At 40.8% G+C, this 13,940-nt stretch overlaps 1 protein-coding gene across 1 annotated transcript in view; it reads left to right on the top strand.

The window, feature by feature from the left end:
• Positions 1-11,623: 11,623 nt before the first annotated feature.
• Positions 11,624-13,940, top strand: part of METAP1 (methionyl aminopeptidase 1) — a 67,319-nt gene continuing 65,002 nt past the window's right edge. Inside the window, exon 1 of the mRNA XM_045995074.1 lies at positions 11,624-11,844. Coding sequence (XP_045851030.1) covers positions 11,731-11,844 — 114 coding nt within the window. The 5' untranslated portion in view covers positions 11,624-11,730. The remainder of the gene's footprint in view (positions 11,845-13,940) is intronic.

The raw sequence follows: 13,940 nt of genomic DNA, 5'->3' as shown, positions 1-13,940 counted from the left end.
GAGTTTTTGTCAGAAAAATCCATTATTAAATTTTATTTTAAAAATGACATATTATGTGGAAGTGTGAGAATCTTTATGGCTGTACTGATTGTGAGAGCACAATGTGGAAAACAAAGTAAATGTCTGTCAGCAAGAGAATGCATATATTGTGGTATATTCAGAGAATAGAGTACTCTATCATAGGGAACATAAACAACCGGGAGCAGTAAATTGTCCACAAAGATGAATCTCACAATCATAATGAAGAATGAAGGTAAGATGAAGACTAAAAACGATATAACGCTACTATAAAATTTGAAGATATTCATGGGAACAATAAATACAAACTTTAGGATAATGCCTCCCCTGCAGGAGAGAGGGAGGCCATAGTGGGGGAGATACAATGAGCACTTGAACTGTATTGGCCGTTTCCATCTGAAGATGGGTGGTAGGTACAATGTTGTTCTGGATTATCTTCTATTTGTCCCTGTGGATCCATGTTCCACCCTTCTCAGTCCAGCCCTGAGCTGACTTACAGGGTCCACTGTAGATCAATGGGCTCTTTATCTTTTTTAGTTTTTAGAGGATTGAAAGGAGGGAAGAGAATGAGTTCTAAGATTGACTTCAAGGTAGCTTTGGGTTAGCTAGGTCTCTTAGGCAAAGCTCCTGGTAGAGGCCCTCTCCTCCCAACTTACTCTATGTTTTGGTATTTTCCCAGTTCCCTCACTCCTTCAAGCCTAGGAATAGAAATGTTGCCCCATTGTTTTCTCTGTTTATTGCACTATTTTTGTTGTTTTTCCAAGACACTGACTTGCCTTGGTACATAATATCTTTAGGAAATCCTTCACTCTTCTCAAATTATCCAGCTTGAGAGTATCATAGGCTTCTTGCTCGGTTCTAAATGATAACCTAGGTATTCTCTCTTTCTGTCTCTAAGCACACACACATACATACACACACGATCTTTTTTCTTTTTTGTATATATGAGATAAGTTGTGTTTACAAAAAAACTTAAGGAAAAACATTTATTGAGCACTTATATGATAAGCATTGTGATAGGGTAAGGATTAGGAATAGAGAGAAAAACAAGATATAAATCTTCATGTCACAAGAAAGTCGCAGTAGGAGAGACAGGTGAAAAATTATAGGCAATGAAGTATAATGGTTAAAAGCAAGGGATTTATAGTCAGACTTTCAGACTTGAGCTCAAGTCCAGGCTAAGCCATTGACTGGCTATGTGACCTTGGGCTAGAACCTTCCTCACAGGGTCATTGTGAACATTAAAAGTGAACCCATTATAATCTATACTTACTATATGCTAAGCATAGATACATGCTGTGATCTATTCGTGCTTAGCATAAATTAAGTCTTCAATAAATACTACTTAAAATTATTGTTAATTGGAACAATAGTACTTTGTGTCTGGTTTAGAGGAAGCACAGAGAAGGTATTGATTAGCTGGAGCTGAGGTCACTGAAGTTTAATGGGTGAAGTAATGTCTGAGCTGGATCTTGAAGAAATAGTAATTTCACCAAGACGTCAAGTAGGGAAAGGCAGTTGAGGCAGAGGAAACAGCGTGTATATGAACATGGAAAAATGAAATAGCATTGTGTGTCTAGGGAAACATGAGTGGTTTGTTATTGCTGGAGGGTTGAGGCCAAGGCATGAAGAACAATGAGAGATGAGGCCAATGAGTTAAGCAAGGGATTAATACACAAAAGAACCTGGTTTGGGCTTGATCCTGCAGGTCATGAGTGTCTAGAAAGAACTTACAAAACTTCTTTTATATTGAAATATTTTCAAACCTAGAGAAAAGTTACAAAAATTGTAAAAAGAACGCTGATATACCCAAGGCCCCTACTTGTTAACATTCTGCTACAAATGTCTTACCATTTGCTATCTTTCAGATATGAACATATAAATGTATGAATTATATATTCAATATATAATATATATATCCAATATATATGAATTATATATTCGTATTATTCTGAACCAATACTGTAACCATGATATAACGGTCAAAATCAGGGAATTCTTTTTTTTTTTTTAAGATTTTATTTATTTATTTGACAGATAGAGATCACAAGTAGGGAGAGAGGCAGGCAGAGAGAGAGAGAGGAGGAAGCAGGCTCCCTGCTGAGTGGAGAGCCCGATGCGGGGCTCAATCCCAGGACCCTGGGATCATGACCTGAGCTGAAGGCAGAGGCTTTAACCCACTGAGCCACCCAGGCGCCCCAAAATCAGGGAATTCTTAAGGATACAATACCATCTTTATATTTCCTTTATGGAAGAAATGTTTTTTTCTTTTCATCCAAAATCAACCCAGTTGTCATATCTCTTTAGTCTCTTTTGATCTGGAAGAGTTCCTCAAATCTTTCTGTCTTTGGGATATTGACATTTTGAAGAGTACAGATCATTTATATTGTATATTGTTTTCCATTTGGGTCTGAGTGATGCTTCCTCATGATTAGAATATATTATGCATTTCTGCCAAGAACACCACAGAAAATAGATTATGTTCTCAGTGTTTCATATAAGAAGTTGCACAGTCAATTTGTCTCATTACTGATGATTTTAACTTTGATAACACAGTTAAGAAAATATTTGCATGGCTTCTCAATGTGAAGTTATTATTTTGCCTTTTTATTATTTTAAAGATTTACTTATCTGAGAGAAAGAGAGCGAGCACATGCGTGCACACATGCATGAGTGGGGGGAGAGCCAAAGGGAGAGGAGAGGGAGAGAGAGAATCTCAAGTAGACTCCCCATTGCGGGGCTCCAATCTCATGATCCTAAGATCATGACCTGAGCTGAAATCAAGAGTCAGGAACTCAACTGATTGAGTCACCCAGGTGCCCTTATTTTCCCTTGTTAAATGATAAATATTTTGTAGGGATTTACAATGAGACTATGAAAATATCCTGTTCGTTAAGAACCTTTCACCCAGTGAAAGTGTCCTTTTTTTTTTTTTTTTAAAGCATCTGTTGATGATTCTGGCCTGAATAAATTACTGCTTTAATGATTGCCAAATAATGATTTTCCATTAGTTATTTTTTCTAGTTTTATTTTATTTAGTTAATTTATTTCTTAAAAGATTTTATTTATTTATTGAGAAAGTGAACGAGAGAGAGAGAGAGAGAGCATGAGCAGGGTAACAGGCAGAGGAAAGGGGAGAAGCACTTTCCCGGGGTGCCTGGCTGGCTCCTGATGTGGAACACAACCCAATGTGGGATCATAACCCTAGCCAAAGGCAGATGCTTAACTGACTGAGCCACTCAGGCGCTCCTTTATTTTATTTATCTGAAGTATAGTTGACACAAAATATTACATTAGTTTCAGGTGCAAAACAGTGATTTGACAACCCTATACAGTATGTGATGCTTAGCACAAGTATAGCTACCATCTGTCACCGTACAATGCTATTTCAATACCTGAGTATATACACTATGCTGTACCTTTCATCGTCATGACTTATTTATTCTATAACTGGAAGCCTGTACTTCCCATTCCCATTCATCCATTTTGCCCATTCCCCTGCAAATCTCCCCTCTGGCAACCATCAGTTTGTTCTCTCTATTCTTGCTTTTTGTTTCTTCATTTGTTTTGTTTTTTTTAGATTCCACATGTAAGTGATCATACAGTATTAGTCTTTCTCATATTTCACTTACCATAATATTTCTAAGACCATTTATGTTGTTACACATGGCACGATCTCATTCTTTTTCATGGATGAGTAATATTCCTTTTTATATACCTATACCATCTCTTCTTTATTCATTCATCTACCAATGGACACTTGGGTTGCTTCTGTATTTCGTCTATTGTTAAGTAATGCTGCAATAAATATAGAGGTGGATATATCTTTTCCAATTACTGTTTTCGTTTTCTTTGTGTAAATACCCAGTAGTGGAATTTCTGGTGTTTGTGGTATTTTTATTTTTAATTTTTGGAGGAAACTCCATACAGTTTTCTACAGTGGCTGTGCCAATCTGCACTCCCATCACCAGTGTATGAGGGTTCTTCTCCATATCCACTCCAACACCTGTTATTTCTTGTCCTTTTTATTTCAGCCATTCTGACAGGTGTTAGGTGATAACTCATTGTAGTTTTGATTTGCATTCCCTTCATTAGTGATGTTGGGCTTTTATTCATGTCTGTTGGCCATCTGTGTGTCTTTTTGGGAAAATGTCTATTCAGATTCTCTGCCTATTTTTAAATTTTTAAAGAAAATTTTATTTTATTTTGTTTTTTAAAGATTTTATTTATTTATTTGATAGAGATCACAAGTGGGCAGAGAGAGGGGGGTGGGAAACAGGCTCCCAGCCAAGCAGAGAGCCCGATGCAGGGTTCAATCCCAGGACCCTGGGATCATGACCTGAGCCGAAGGCAGAGGCTTAACCTACTGAGCCACCCAGGCGACCCTAAAGAAAAATTTAAAAAAGATTTTATTTATTTATTTGAGAAAGAACACGAGTGGGGGGGAAGAGAAAGCTAGCGCATGAGGACGAGCTGGCAGAGAGGGAAGGAGAAGCAGGCTCTCCGCTGAGCAGGGACCCCAATGCAGGACTGAGACCCTGAGATCATGACCTGAGCCAAAGGCAGCCGCTCATCCAACAGAGCCATTCAGTGCCCCCTGCCCATTTTTTTAATTGGATTTTTTTTTTTTTGGTGTTGAGTTGTATAAATTCTTTATATTTTAGATATTTACCCCTTATCAGGTATATCGCTTGCAAGTATCTTCTCTCATTCAGTAAGCTGCCTTGCTGTTTTGTTGATAATTCCTTCGGTGTGCAAAAGCTTTTTATTTTGGCTTAGTCCTAATAGTTTATTTTTGCTTTTGTTTCCCTTGCCTGAGGAGATATATCCATAAATATTTTGCAAAGGCTGATGTCCAAGAGATTGCTGCCTATGTTTTCTTTTATATTCAGGTCTCACATTTTCGTCTTCAGTCCATATTGTGTTTATTTTTGTGTATGGTGTCAGAATGTGGTCCAGGTTTATTCTTTTGCATGTGGCTGTCCAGTTTTCCCAACACCATTTGTTGAAGAGACTGTTTTATCCCCATTGTATATTCTTACTTCTTTTGTCATATATTAATTAACCATATTGGTATGGATTTATTTCTGGACTTTCTATCCCGTTCCCAATGATGTAATTTTGTGCCAGTACCATATATCAGTTTGATTACTATAGCTTTGTAACGTACCTTGAAATCCGGGATTGTGATCTCTCCAGTTATTTCTCAAGATCACATTGACTATTCAAGGTCTTTTGTGGTTCTATACAAATTTTAAGATTATTTTAATTCTGTGAAAAATGCTATTGGTATTTTGATAGGAATTGCATTGAATTCATAGATTGCTTTGGGTAGTATGAATATTTCAATGATGTTAATTTTTCCAGTTCTTGAGCAGAGAATATCTTTCCATTTGTTTGTATTGTCTTCAATTTCTTTCACCAATGTCTTACAGTTTTCAGAGTATAGATCTTTCACCTTCTTGGTTAAGTTTATTCCTAGGTATCTTTTTCTTTTTGGTGCAATTGTTAATGAGATTGTTTTCTTAACTTCTCTTTCTGCTACTTTGTTATTAGTTTATAGAAATGCTGCAGATTTCTGTAATTAATTTTGTATCTTACAATTTTATTGAATTAATCAGTACTAATAGTTTTTTTTTTGTGTGTGTGTGGTCTTTGGGGTCTCCTGTATACAGTAACATGTCATCTGCAAATAGTGAAAGTTTTACTTCTTCCTTACCAATTTAGATGCCGTTTATGTCTTTTTCTTGTCGATTGCTACAGCTAGGACTTCTAGTACTATGTCAAATAAAAGTGGTAAGCATGGACATCCTTGTTTTGTTCCTGATCTTAGAATAAAGCTCTCAATTTTCTTCCAATTTCTTAGTTGACAATCTATTGTAAAGAAGTGCTTACTTTTGTCCTCCATTTGCTAGTTTATTTATGTATATCAGTATGGACTCATGGAATACTATTTTTCTTCAGTGTGTTATCATCTGATACTATCATTATTTATTCTAGTGCTTAAATTGTATTCAGTTTGGCCAGTGGGAGATGTTTCAAACTGTCTACTGTGCCCTTCCTAAACTCTCCATAATTTTTGTGCTCTATCTCATGTGCTGGTACAATGAGACTTTCCAGACTTGTACTTCCCGTGCTCTGGTCCTGGAATGAGCCAGCTCTCCAAGGAGATCTGATTTGTTTTAGTGGAGATTAGTATTTAGAAACCAAGATCTGAAAATTAAGTGTGCTCACTGTCTATGGGTCCCCTTAGTGGTCAGAATCTCATATACATAAATACACACACATCCATATTACCTATCTATTAATCAAAACCTTGAGTTCACATCAATATTTGTAATTTCAATACAACACCATATGATGATTCATCCTAGCCTTCATTGTCCTATTTGTAACTCCCTCCTCAGACAGTGATAAACTTGGCTCTCATTATCCTTAATTTAGTTACTTATTTGCTATTTTCCCTTTTAGGTTCCAAGCCTCTGATCTCCTTGACTGTGTCCTTACCTTTGGCCTTCATGGTCCACAGATCTCCTCAGTACTGTTTCCTTGCCACAAACTCTGCAGGTTCTGGCCAACTTTTGACTCTGGCTCCAACTCTCCCAGCCCCAGATTAGTGAAAGATTTTAAGCAGGGAAAGGCATGATCAGATTTATCTCTGAGAACAATCAGCCTGATGGCAGGTTAGATTCAATGCATTAAAGGCAGTTAAGAAGTCACTATAATAGTCTGAGCAAAGGCTTAAAATGGCCTAAATTAAAGCTGCAGCCATAAGAATAGAGAGCACACATTAAAAAAAAATATTTAGAGGATAAAATCTACAGGACTGAGCAATTCATTTAATGGGGGGATAAGCAAGAAAAGGGGCCTAATTTTTAACTTGTGAGGCAAGTGGGTAGAGGATGTCACTAAGCAAGACAGGGGAGTAAGGAGAAAAAGCGATGTAAAAGGCAAAAGTGGGTAAATAGAAGATAACTGTTTCTTTTTGGCCATGCTGGATTTGAGATGTCCATGGACACTAGAAATATAGTAGCTAGTTGGATGGATGGCTTTGGGCATGTGCTTAAACACTATTTCAAAAGTGCCCTCTGCCCAGAAGTCCCCGGAAACAAGTGCCTTCCAAGGCCAAAGGACTCTTTATCATTTATCAATGCCAAATTCTGAGATTCTGAAGTCCACTCTTTGTCCTGGAAGTGGGTTGGCTGAACTTTGCACACAGGAATTAAAACAAAAAGAGGATGTCCAATGGGGACTTTAAGTTAATATCTCAGAAGGAAGAGAGGAATAAAACCGGGACTCTGACATAATTTTGTAAAAATCTCCCATTTTGTTACTTTTTTATGCTTAAACAAGAGGGGTCTACATGATTATCTTAAGAATAGTCAGAAAGGGGGCGCCTGGGTGGCTCAGTGGATTAAGCCGCTGCCTTCGGCTCAGGTCATGATCTCAGGGTCCTGGGATCGAGCCCCGCATCAGGCTCTCTGCTCCACAGGGAGCCTGCTTCCTCCTCTCTCTCTGCCTGGCTCTCTGCCTGCTTGTGATCTCTCTCTCCGTCAAATAAATAAATAAAATCTTTAAAAAAAAAAAAAAGAATAGTCAGAAAGATGGTCTTAGGAAGTTTATCTCACTGAACAGCTGGTTTTGTGGAAGGTGAGGAGGACCATGGAAGGAGGAGTTAATGGCAAGGCTAAATAATTATCACTTATGGGGTTCCTAAGCACTTCACAGAATCTATTCAATGCAATTATCATAAAACTCTATGGCTAGTTACTTTAGCCGGTATTTTTCAAATATGGAAAATAAGGTTAAAAAAGTTTCTCATGGAAACAGGACTAAGGAGGTAGAGTTGGAGGTAGAGGTTTCAACCCAGGTCTGCCTATCTTAATGCAACATCTGTGTTCTTAATTGCCCCACAGCATCGCTTTCCTGAAGCTGTGAGGACACAGCATCCTCCAGAACAGACAGCCAGCAAAAGCAGAGACTTTCAGGCTCTCCCTGGTTGAGAAGAACCCCGAGGGCCTTTTGGACTAGAATTATCAATAATTCCTGTTCCTCTATTTGATTAGCTTAATCTGAACACAACCCATCAGGGGACAACAAACTGGAATTCCTCCAGATTTGATGGAGAAAGATTGCAAGAGATATAAACATACTATAAGATATTAGGGGATGCTGTAAGACTCACAACCCATAATACATGATGGTCTCAAACACAGAAAAAGCTCTCATGTAGAAAAGGAATAGAATTTAGTGTTTTTCCTAAATCTAAGATTAATCCATGGCATAATATTATGTGAAAATGTAGAATAAAAATTTTTATCAATAACTGCAAATATGTAAACACTGAATATGCATGTGGATAAGGACCGAAAGTGATGTAGGAAAGACGGTGTCAGGGTTCGAAGCTGACGGCCAAGAAAGAATTCTCAAGACATCTTTAGTGCAAAAGGTGATTTTATTAAAACACGGGGACAGGACCTGTGGGCAGAAAGAGATACACCAGGGTCATGAGGAGTGGTGCACTATATACTTTCCAGTGGGGAGTGGGTTAGGGATAGAAAAAGTCTCTAAGGAATTTTGGAAGCAAGGTTTCCAGGACCTTGAGAGGGCTAGCTATTGTTGAGACAAGGTCATTTATTACTGTCTAATGAAACTTTAGTCATGAGACCTTTCAGATGTATATCAGGGGGCCATGTGCTTACGGATGATTGCCAACATGTATTTTGGGGGGTTTAGAGATAAAGGAAGTTTCCAAAGGAATTTTTATATGTTAAAGTAGGCTTACAGGATCCTGGTTGGAGGGGTTGTTCAGGCTAGGATTGCATTTTGCCTTTAGCAAAGTATTAACATTGAGGCAGTTGAGTCCCTAGAGGAATGCCACTGCCTGTTTCAGGGACCTGTCAGTGGGCTAAGGGTAGTAAGGAAATTAGTAATTTTTCTTCTGCCTTTGTTTCCCACATCAAAGGTAACAAGGACAAATAAAGCACTGATGTGTTTAGGCAATGGCAGTGTGGCCAATTTGTCTTGGCTTTTTTTTTTAAGTATTGTTCTGCAACAAAGAAAATTTGACAAAAGCAAACACATACAGGAAAACATACAAATGCTGATAATCCGAGAAAAATGTTCAGCCTCATTATAATATAAAATAAAAAAACACGATACAATTTATCATTTATCAAAATGACAAACATTAAAATAAATAATAACCAGCACTAGTAAAGTCTCAGGAAATAATATGTCAGAATAGTTATGAGCAGATTGTAAATTTATATACTTTTTTTAAAAAAAGATTTTATCTATTTATTTGAGAGAAAGTGTGCACAAGCAGGGTGAGTGGCAGGCAGAGGGAGAGGGAGAAGCAGGTTCCCGCTGAGCAGAGAGCCATGTGTGGCTCATCCCAGGACCCTGGGATCATGACCTAAGCCAAAGGTAGATGCTTAACCGACTGTGCCACCCAGGCACCTCTTATATACACTTTTTAAAGGAAAACTTGACAAATCATATTATAAAAAATAAATAGTGACAAGCCTTTGATGTAGTAGTTACACTTTTAAGAATATATCTTTCAGGCACCTGGGTGGCTCACTCAGTTAAGCATCCCATTCTTGGTCTCAGCTTGGGCCATGGTCTGGGGTTGGGAGTTTGAGCTCCATGTTGGGCTCCATGCTAGGTGTAGAGCCTACTCAAAAACAAACAAACAAACAAACAAAAAAACCCCCATATATCTTAAGTAAATAAGGATGTACACAAAGTTCTAGCTAAAAGGGTATTCACTGAGGGGTGCCTGTGTGGCTCAGTGGGTTAAGGCCTCTGCCCTCAGCTCAGGTCACGATCCCAAGGGTCCTGGGATTGAGCTCCGCGTCATACTCTCTGCTCCGCAGGGAGCCTGCTTCCTCCTCTCTCTGTGCCTGCCTCTCTGCCTACTTGTGATCTCTGTCAAATAAATAAATAAAATTAAAAAAAAAATAAATAAAAGGGTGTTCACTGAAGCCTTGCTTATAATATGTAACAATTAAAAATAACTTACATGCTTATTACTAGTGAATGTGGTTCAGTAAACTATCCATACAATAGAATATCATGCAGATGCTAAAATTATGTGGTAAATTTTATTTAAGTCAATAACTTAATGGTTTAATGATAATTAAATCAATAATAAATCATACTATATTTAATGACAATAAAGGAAGTTCACAAAGTAATAACTGAAGAAAGCAATTAACTAAAGATTCTGCATGGTTTTTAACAAAAAATATTTTTGCTAAAAAATCTTATATATACCTATACACATATGTGGTATATATATATATATAGATAGATAGATATATACTCACACATATATATGCATCTATACACACATATATTTAGTGGTTGATTTCTTTTTGCTCAGGTCTTACTTTTTAAAGTGTATTTGGGGGCACTTGGGTGGCTCAGTCCATTAAGTGTCTGCCTTCCACTCAAGTCGTGATCCCAGGGTCCTGGGTTGAGTCCTGCATCCAGCTCCCTGCTCAGCAGAGAGCCTGCTTCTCTCCCTTTCCCTCTGCACCCACCTCCCCACTCTCTCCTCTCAAATAAATAAAATCTTTTTAAAAAATGTGTTTGATTTTATTGTTATTTGTACTGTTTACACAGCAAAACTTATTAAAAATAAAAGTAACATGAGTTTTTCTCCTCTATTAAATATGTTAAATTAAAAAATATAGATTAGATAACACGAAGTTCACAATACTTAGTTGATAGTCAATAAGTATTAGTCCCTCTCCCTTCCCTAGTGATAGATATTCAAGCACAAGTTAGAAAATGGCAGATCTGGGATGTAGTTGAAGCGATCTGGGCAACAAGTTGCATCAGAAGACCTTTAAAGCTCCTTTCAATCCTGATGATTCAAGATTAATACAATTCTTCCCTACTCACCTTTTAAATAATCGACTGGGATAACACGAAATTGTTTTATTGAATATCTAGTAGTTGTAGTGTTACTATTACTAGCATTGTACATTGTGAATGGGGGTGTGTGTATGAAGAAAATCAGGCACGAGGGAGGATTGATGCAAATCTCAGCCCATCTCCTCCTGACAGCTCTCTGGCTCCCCTTTTTGTGAATGACTGAATGGTGGTCCTTAGGCCTCAGAGCAGACACTATCCGTGAGAAACAGAACTTTAAAAAAGGAATTACTTTCCTTTTCCAAGAAGCTGCCGGGTGACCAACGCAGAGGAGCGGGGCGCCCTTTCCAACCTCCTGCGAGTGTGGAGGACATTCAAGACCCTGCGATCCAGTAAGGCAGGACCAAAGCGCTGGCTCTCTAAATACACACGGCGCAAGACATGAGGGCCCCTCCCCGCCGGCAGCACCTGGCCTTCTCTGACCAGGGCCAGGAGGTCGCTCTCGCCCGGGACAGACGTGAGACCACCCGGAGCCGGAGGAGGTCTCCGCCACCATCCCTCGCAGCCCCCACGTGCGCGCCTAGCGCCGGGAGGCGGGGCCGCCGGCGGGGGCGGGGCGAACGCCGCGGGGCGGGGCGCCAGTTGCGCGCGCGGGGCAGGGGCGGGGCGCGCAGCGTGGTCTGGGCCGGCCCGGCGCTCCTCCTGCTTCCGCGCCCAGGCCCCGCGGGCCGAGCTCCTCCCCTGGCTCGGCCTCTGTCCCTTCCTCTGCCCTCTCTCCTCCTCCTCCTCCTCTTCCTCGGTGAGGAGCTCCTCGAGCAGCCAGGCAGCATGGCGGCCGTGGAGACGCGCGTGTGCGAGACAGACGGCTGCAGCAGCGAGGCCAAGCTCCAGTGTCCCACCTGCATCAAGCTGGGCATCCAGGGCTCGTACTTCTGCTCCCAGGTAGATAGACGCCTGCTCCCCGCGGCGCCGGTGCGGCCCGCGGACTTCCTCCGCTCTCCTGTCCTCGCGGCCGGTCGGGACGCGCTCCTCCTCTTCCACCCCCCGGGCGCGCCAACCGCGCTCCCTCCTCCCCGGGTCACTGTCGCCGCCGCCCCCTCCCGCCTCCGGGGATCCTGGGCCCCTCCGACGCGGGCGCGGTCTTCCAGCGGCCATGTGGGCTGGGGGCGGAAGCGGACTTGTCCTGGGCAGCCTGGCGGTTCTAGGGCGCCGCGTTGAGGGGCGGCTTCCCGCCGCGCATCCTCTGCCCTTGCTGGGGCTGTCAGGTGTGCGGGCTACCCGAGACAGGTGGGGACGCCCCGGGGAGGGGGCAGCCTCAGCCGTGCGTATCCCCACAGCCGCAGCTCCCGGCAGCACTCTGGTCGTGGTCGTGGGGCGTCACGAGGCCGGGTAGTCAGTCACTCTGATCCCGGCGGGATTGGGGGTCGGAAGAGACCCGTTGGGGTTTTGAGGAGTGGGTTGCCCGGGGTCGCAGAAGAGGAGGAACGCTAGCACCAGCCCCACCTCTCTCCTTGTGTTTTACTGCCACGCTTTGACACTTAAGCAACTTTGGGCTTGGGGATGGATAGGGGTCTGTAATTCATTCGTTTGCTTTTGCATCCAAAATTATTAATTTAGAAAACCATAAGTTAGCGCTATGAGTCACCGTTCTCATTTACAGAATTTGCCACTGAGTGAAAAAGTCAGTTCCATTAAGGGTTATGCTTTAAGGCATGGTGTATTTTAATAAGTTTTGTGCAGTGAAGCAAACCCAGCACTGAATGGGGTCCTGACTGAAACGTGTGCTAGTGTTTATGTTTACTGAAAAGCACTCGTGTTCCGGTTGCATTTGGACACTCAAGAGTATCGGCAGGGCCGCAGTGCTATGGCTCTTAGTTCCAGTGCAGGTCTGTTGAAGAGGGAGACGCGTGAAAGTTCATGTATTAAATTAGTAGCGTCCTGTGGGGAGAAGAGCATGGACAAAGAGTCTGAAGGCCTGGTCAGGGCCCTGCCTTTGCCAAGTACTGTGCAATCTTGAACTAGCCAAGTTACCTAACCTTTCTGAGCTCCACTCCTACCACTGTACAGAGGGGAAGATGATACTCTTACTTACATATTTCTCAACGTTGTTCTGAGCTCAAATTATCCAGTGAATGTGAAATGCTGGTAAGACGTGAAGCATTTTTCTTCTTAAAAAGGCTGTTTGAACACTGCCATATGAAAAATATGAATGATTGGAATGAAAACAAATAAGAATAGTATATACAAGTAATATGAATATTTTAAATATAAAGTATGTAAACATAAAGACATGTAAAATACAAGTAAATCCTTCAGGCCACATGACTTGTACATAAGCCATTCTAAGAGATTCTGGCTATGTTGTATAGGTCTTGTTTTTAGATAGGACATGATCCTTGACCTTGTTAGTATCATTTGGAAAAAGTTGCACATGAGAAGTGTTGCTCTTTCTAAAAATAGCATTGGGACTACTCAGCATGCTAAACGTGGTATGAGTCTTTTTATTTCTTTGAAATAATTTTTCAAATTTTAATTTGTTGAGGGCTATGTGGGACCTGGATTTAAAACCAAAAACCCAATAATTTGCTTTTGGAAATTGTGTACCATGAGTGGAATAATGTGGTTTACCTTGAGTTTAAAATTAGGTTGCATTTTGTAATGCTGAATGAGTTAATACGTACAGACACCTACTTGTTGAGATTTTGACTGTGAAACCATATTCATCAGGTATAGGTGATACTCTCTTAGGCATGGTATTATTCAGTAGAAAGAACATTGTCTCCTTAGGATTTGTGGGAAAATGCCAACATATTCGTGAAAACATGACATAAGGCTTCTTCTCGCCACTTCTCTGATCATCTTCAGTGGTCTGTCTTCTGTCTGCCTGCTTCTCTGGTCCCCAGCCTGGCTGTCTGGCCAGCTTATGTGGGAATAATCTGAGAACAAAACTATAAGAGGCCATAACAGAGGTAAGCCTTTCCCAGTTACTTACTCACAACACCTTGGTTTCCTTTAGGATATTTTATACAATCAGTAGT

The sequence above is a fragment of the Meles meles genome, chromosome 2 (genome assembly GCF_922984935.1).
Source record: "Meles meles chromosome 2, mMelMel3.1 paternal haplotype, whole genome shotgun sequence".
Taxonomy (NCBI): Eukaryota; Metazoa; Chordata; class Mammalia; order Carnivora; family Mustelidae; genus Meles; species Meles meles.
Note: the sequence above shows the minus strand (reverse complement) of the source record. Positions and strands in the feature narration are given on the sequence as shown.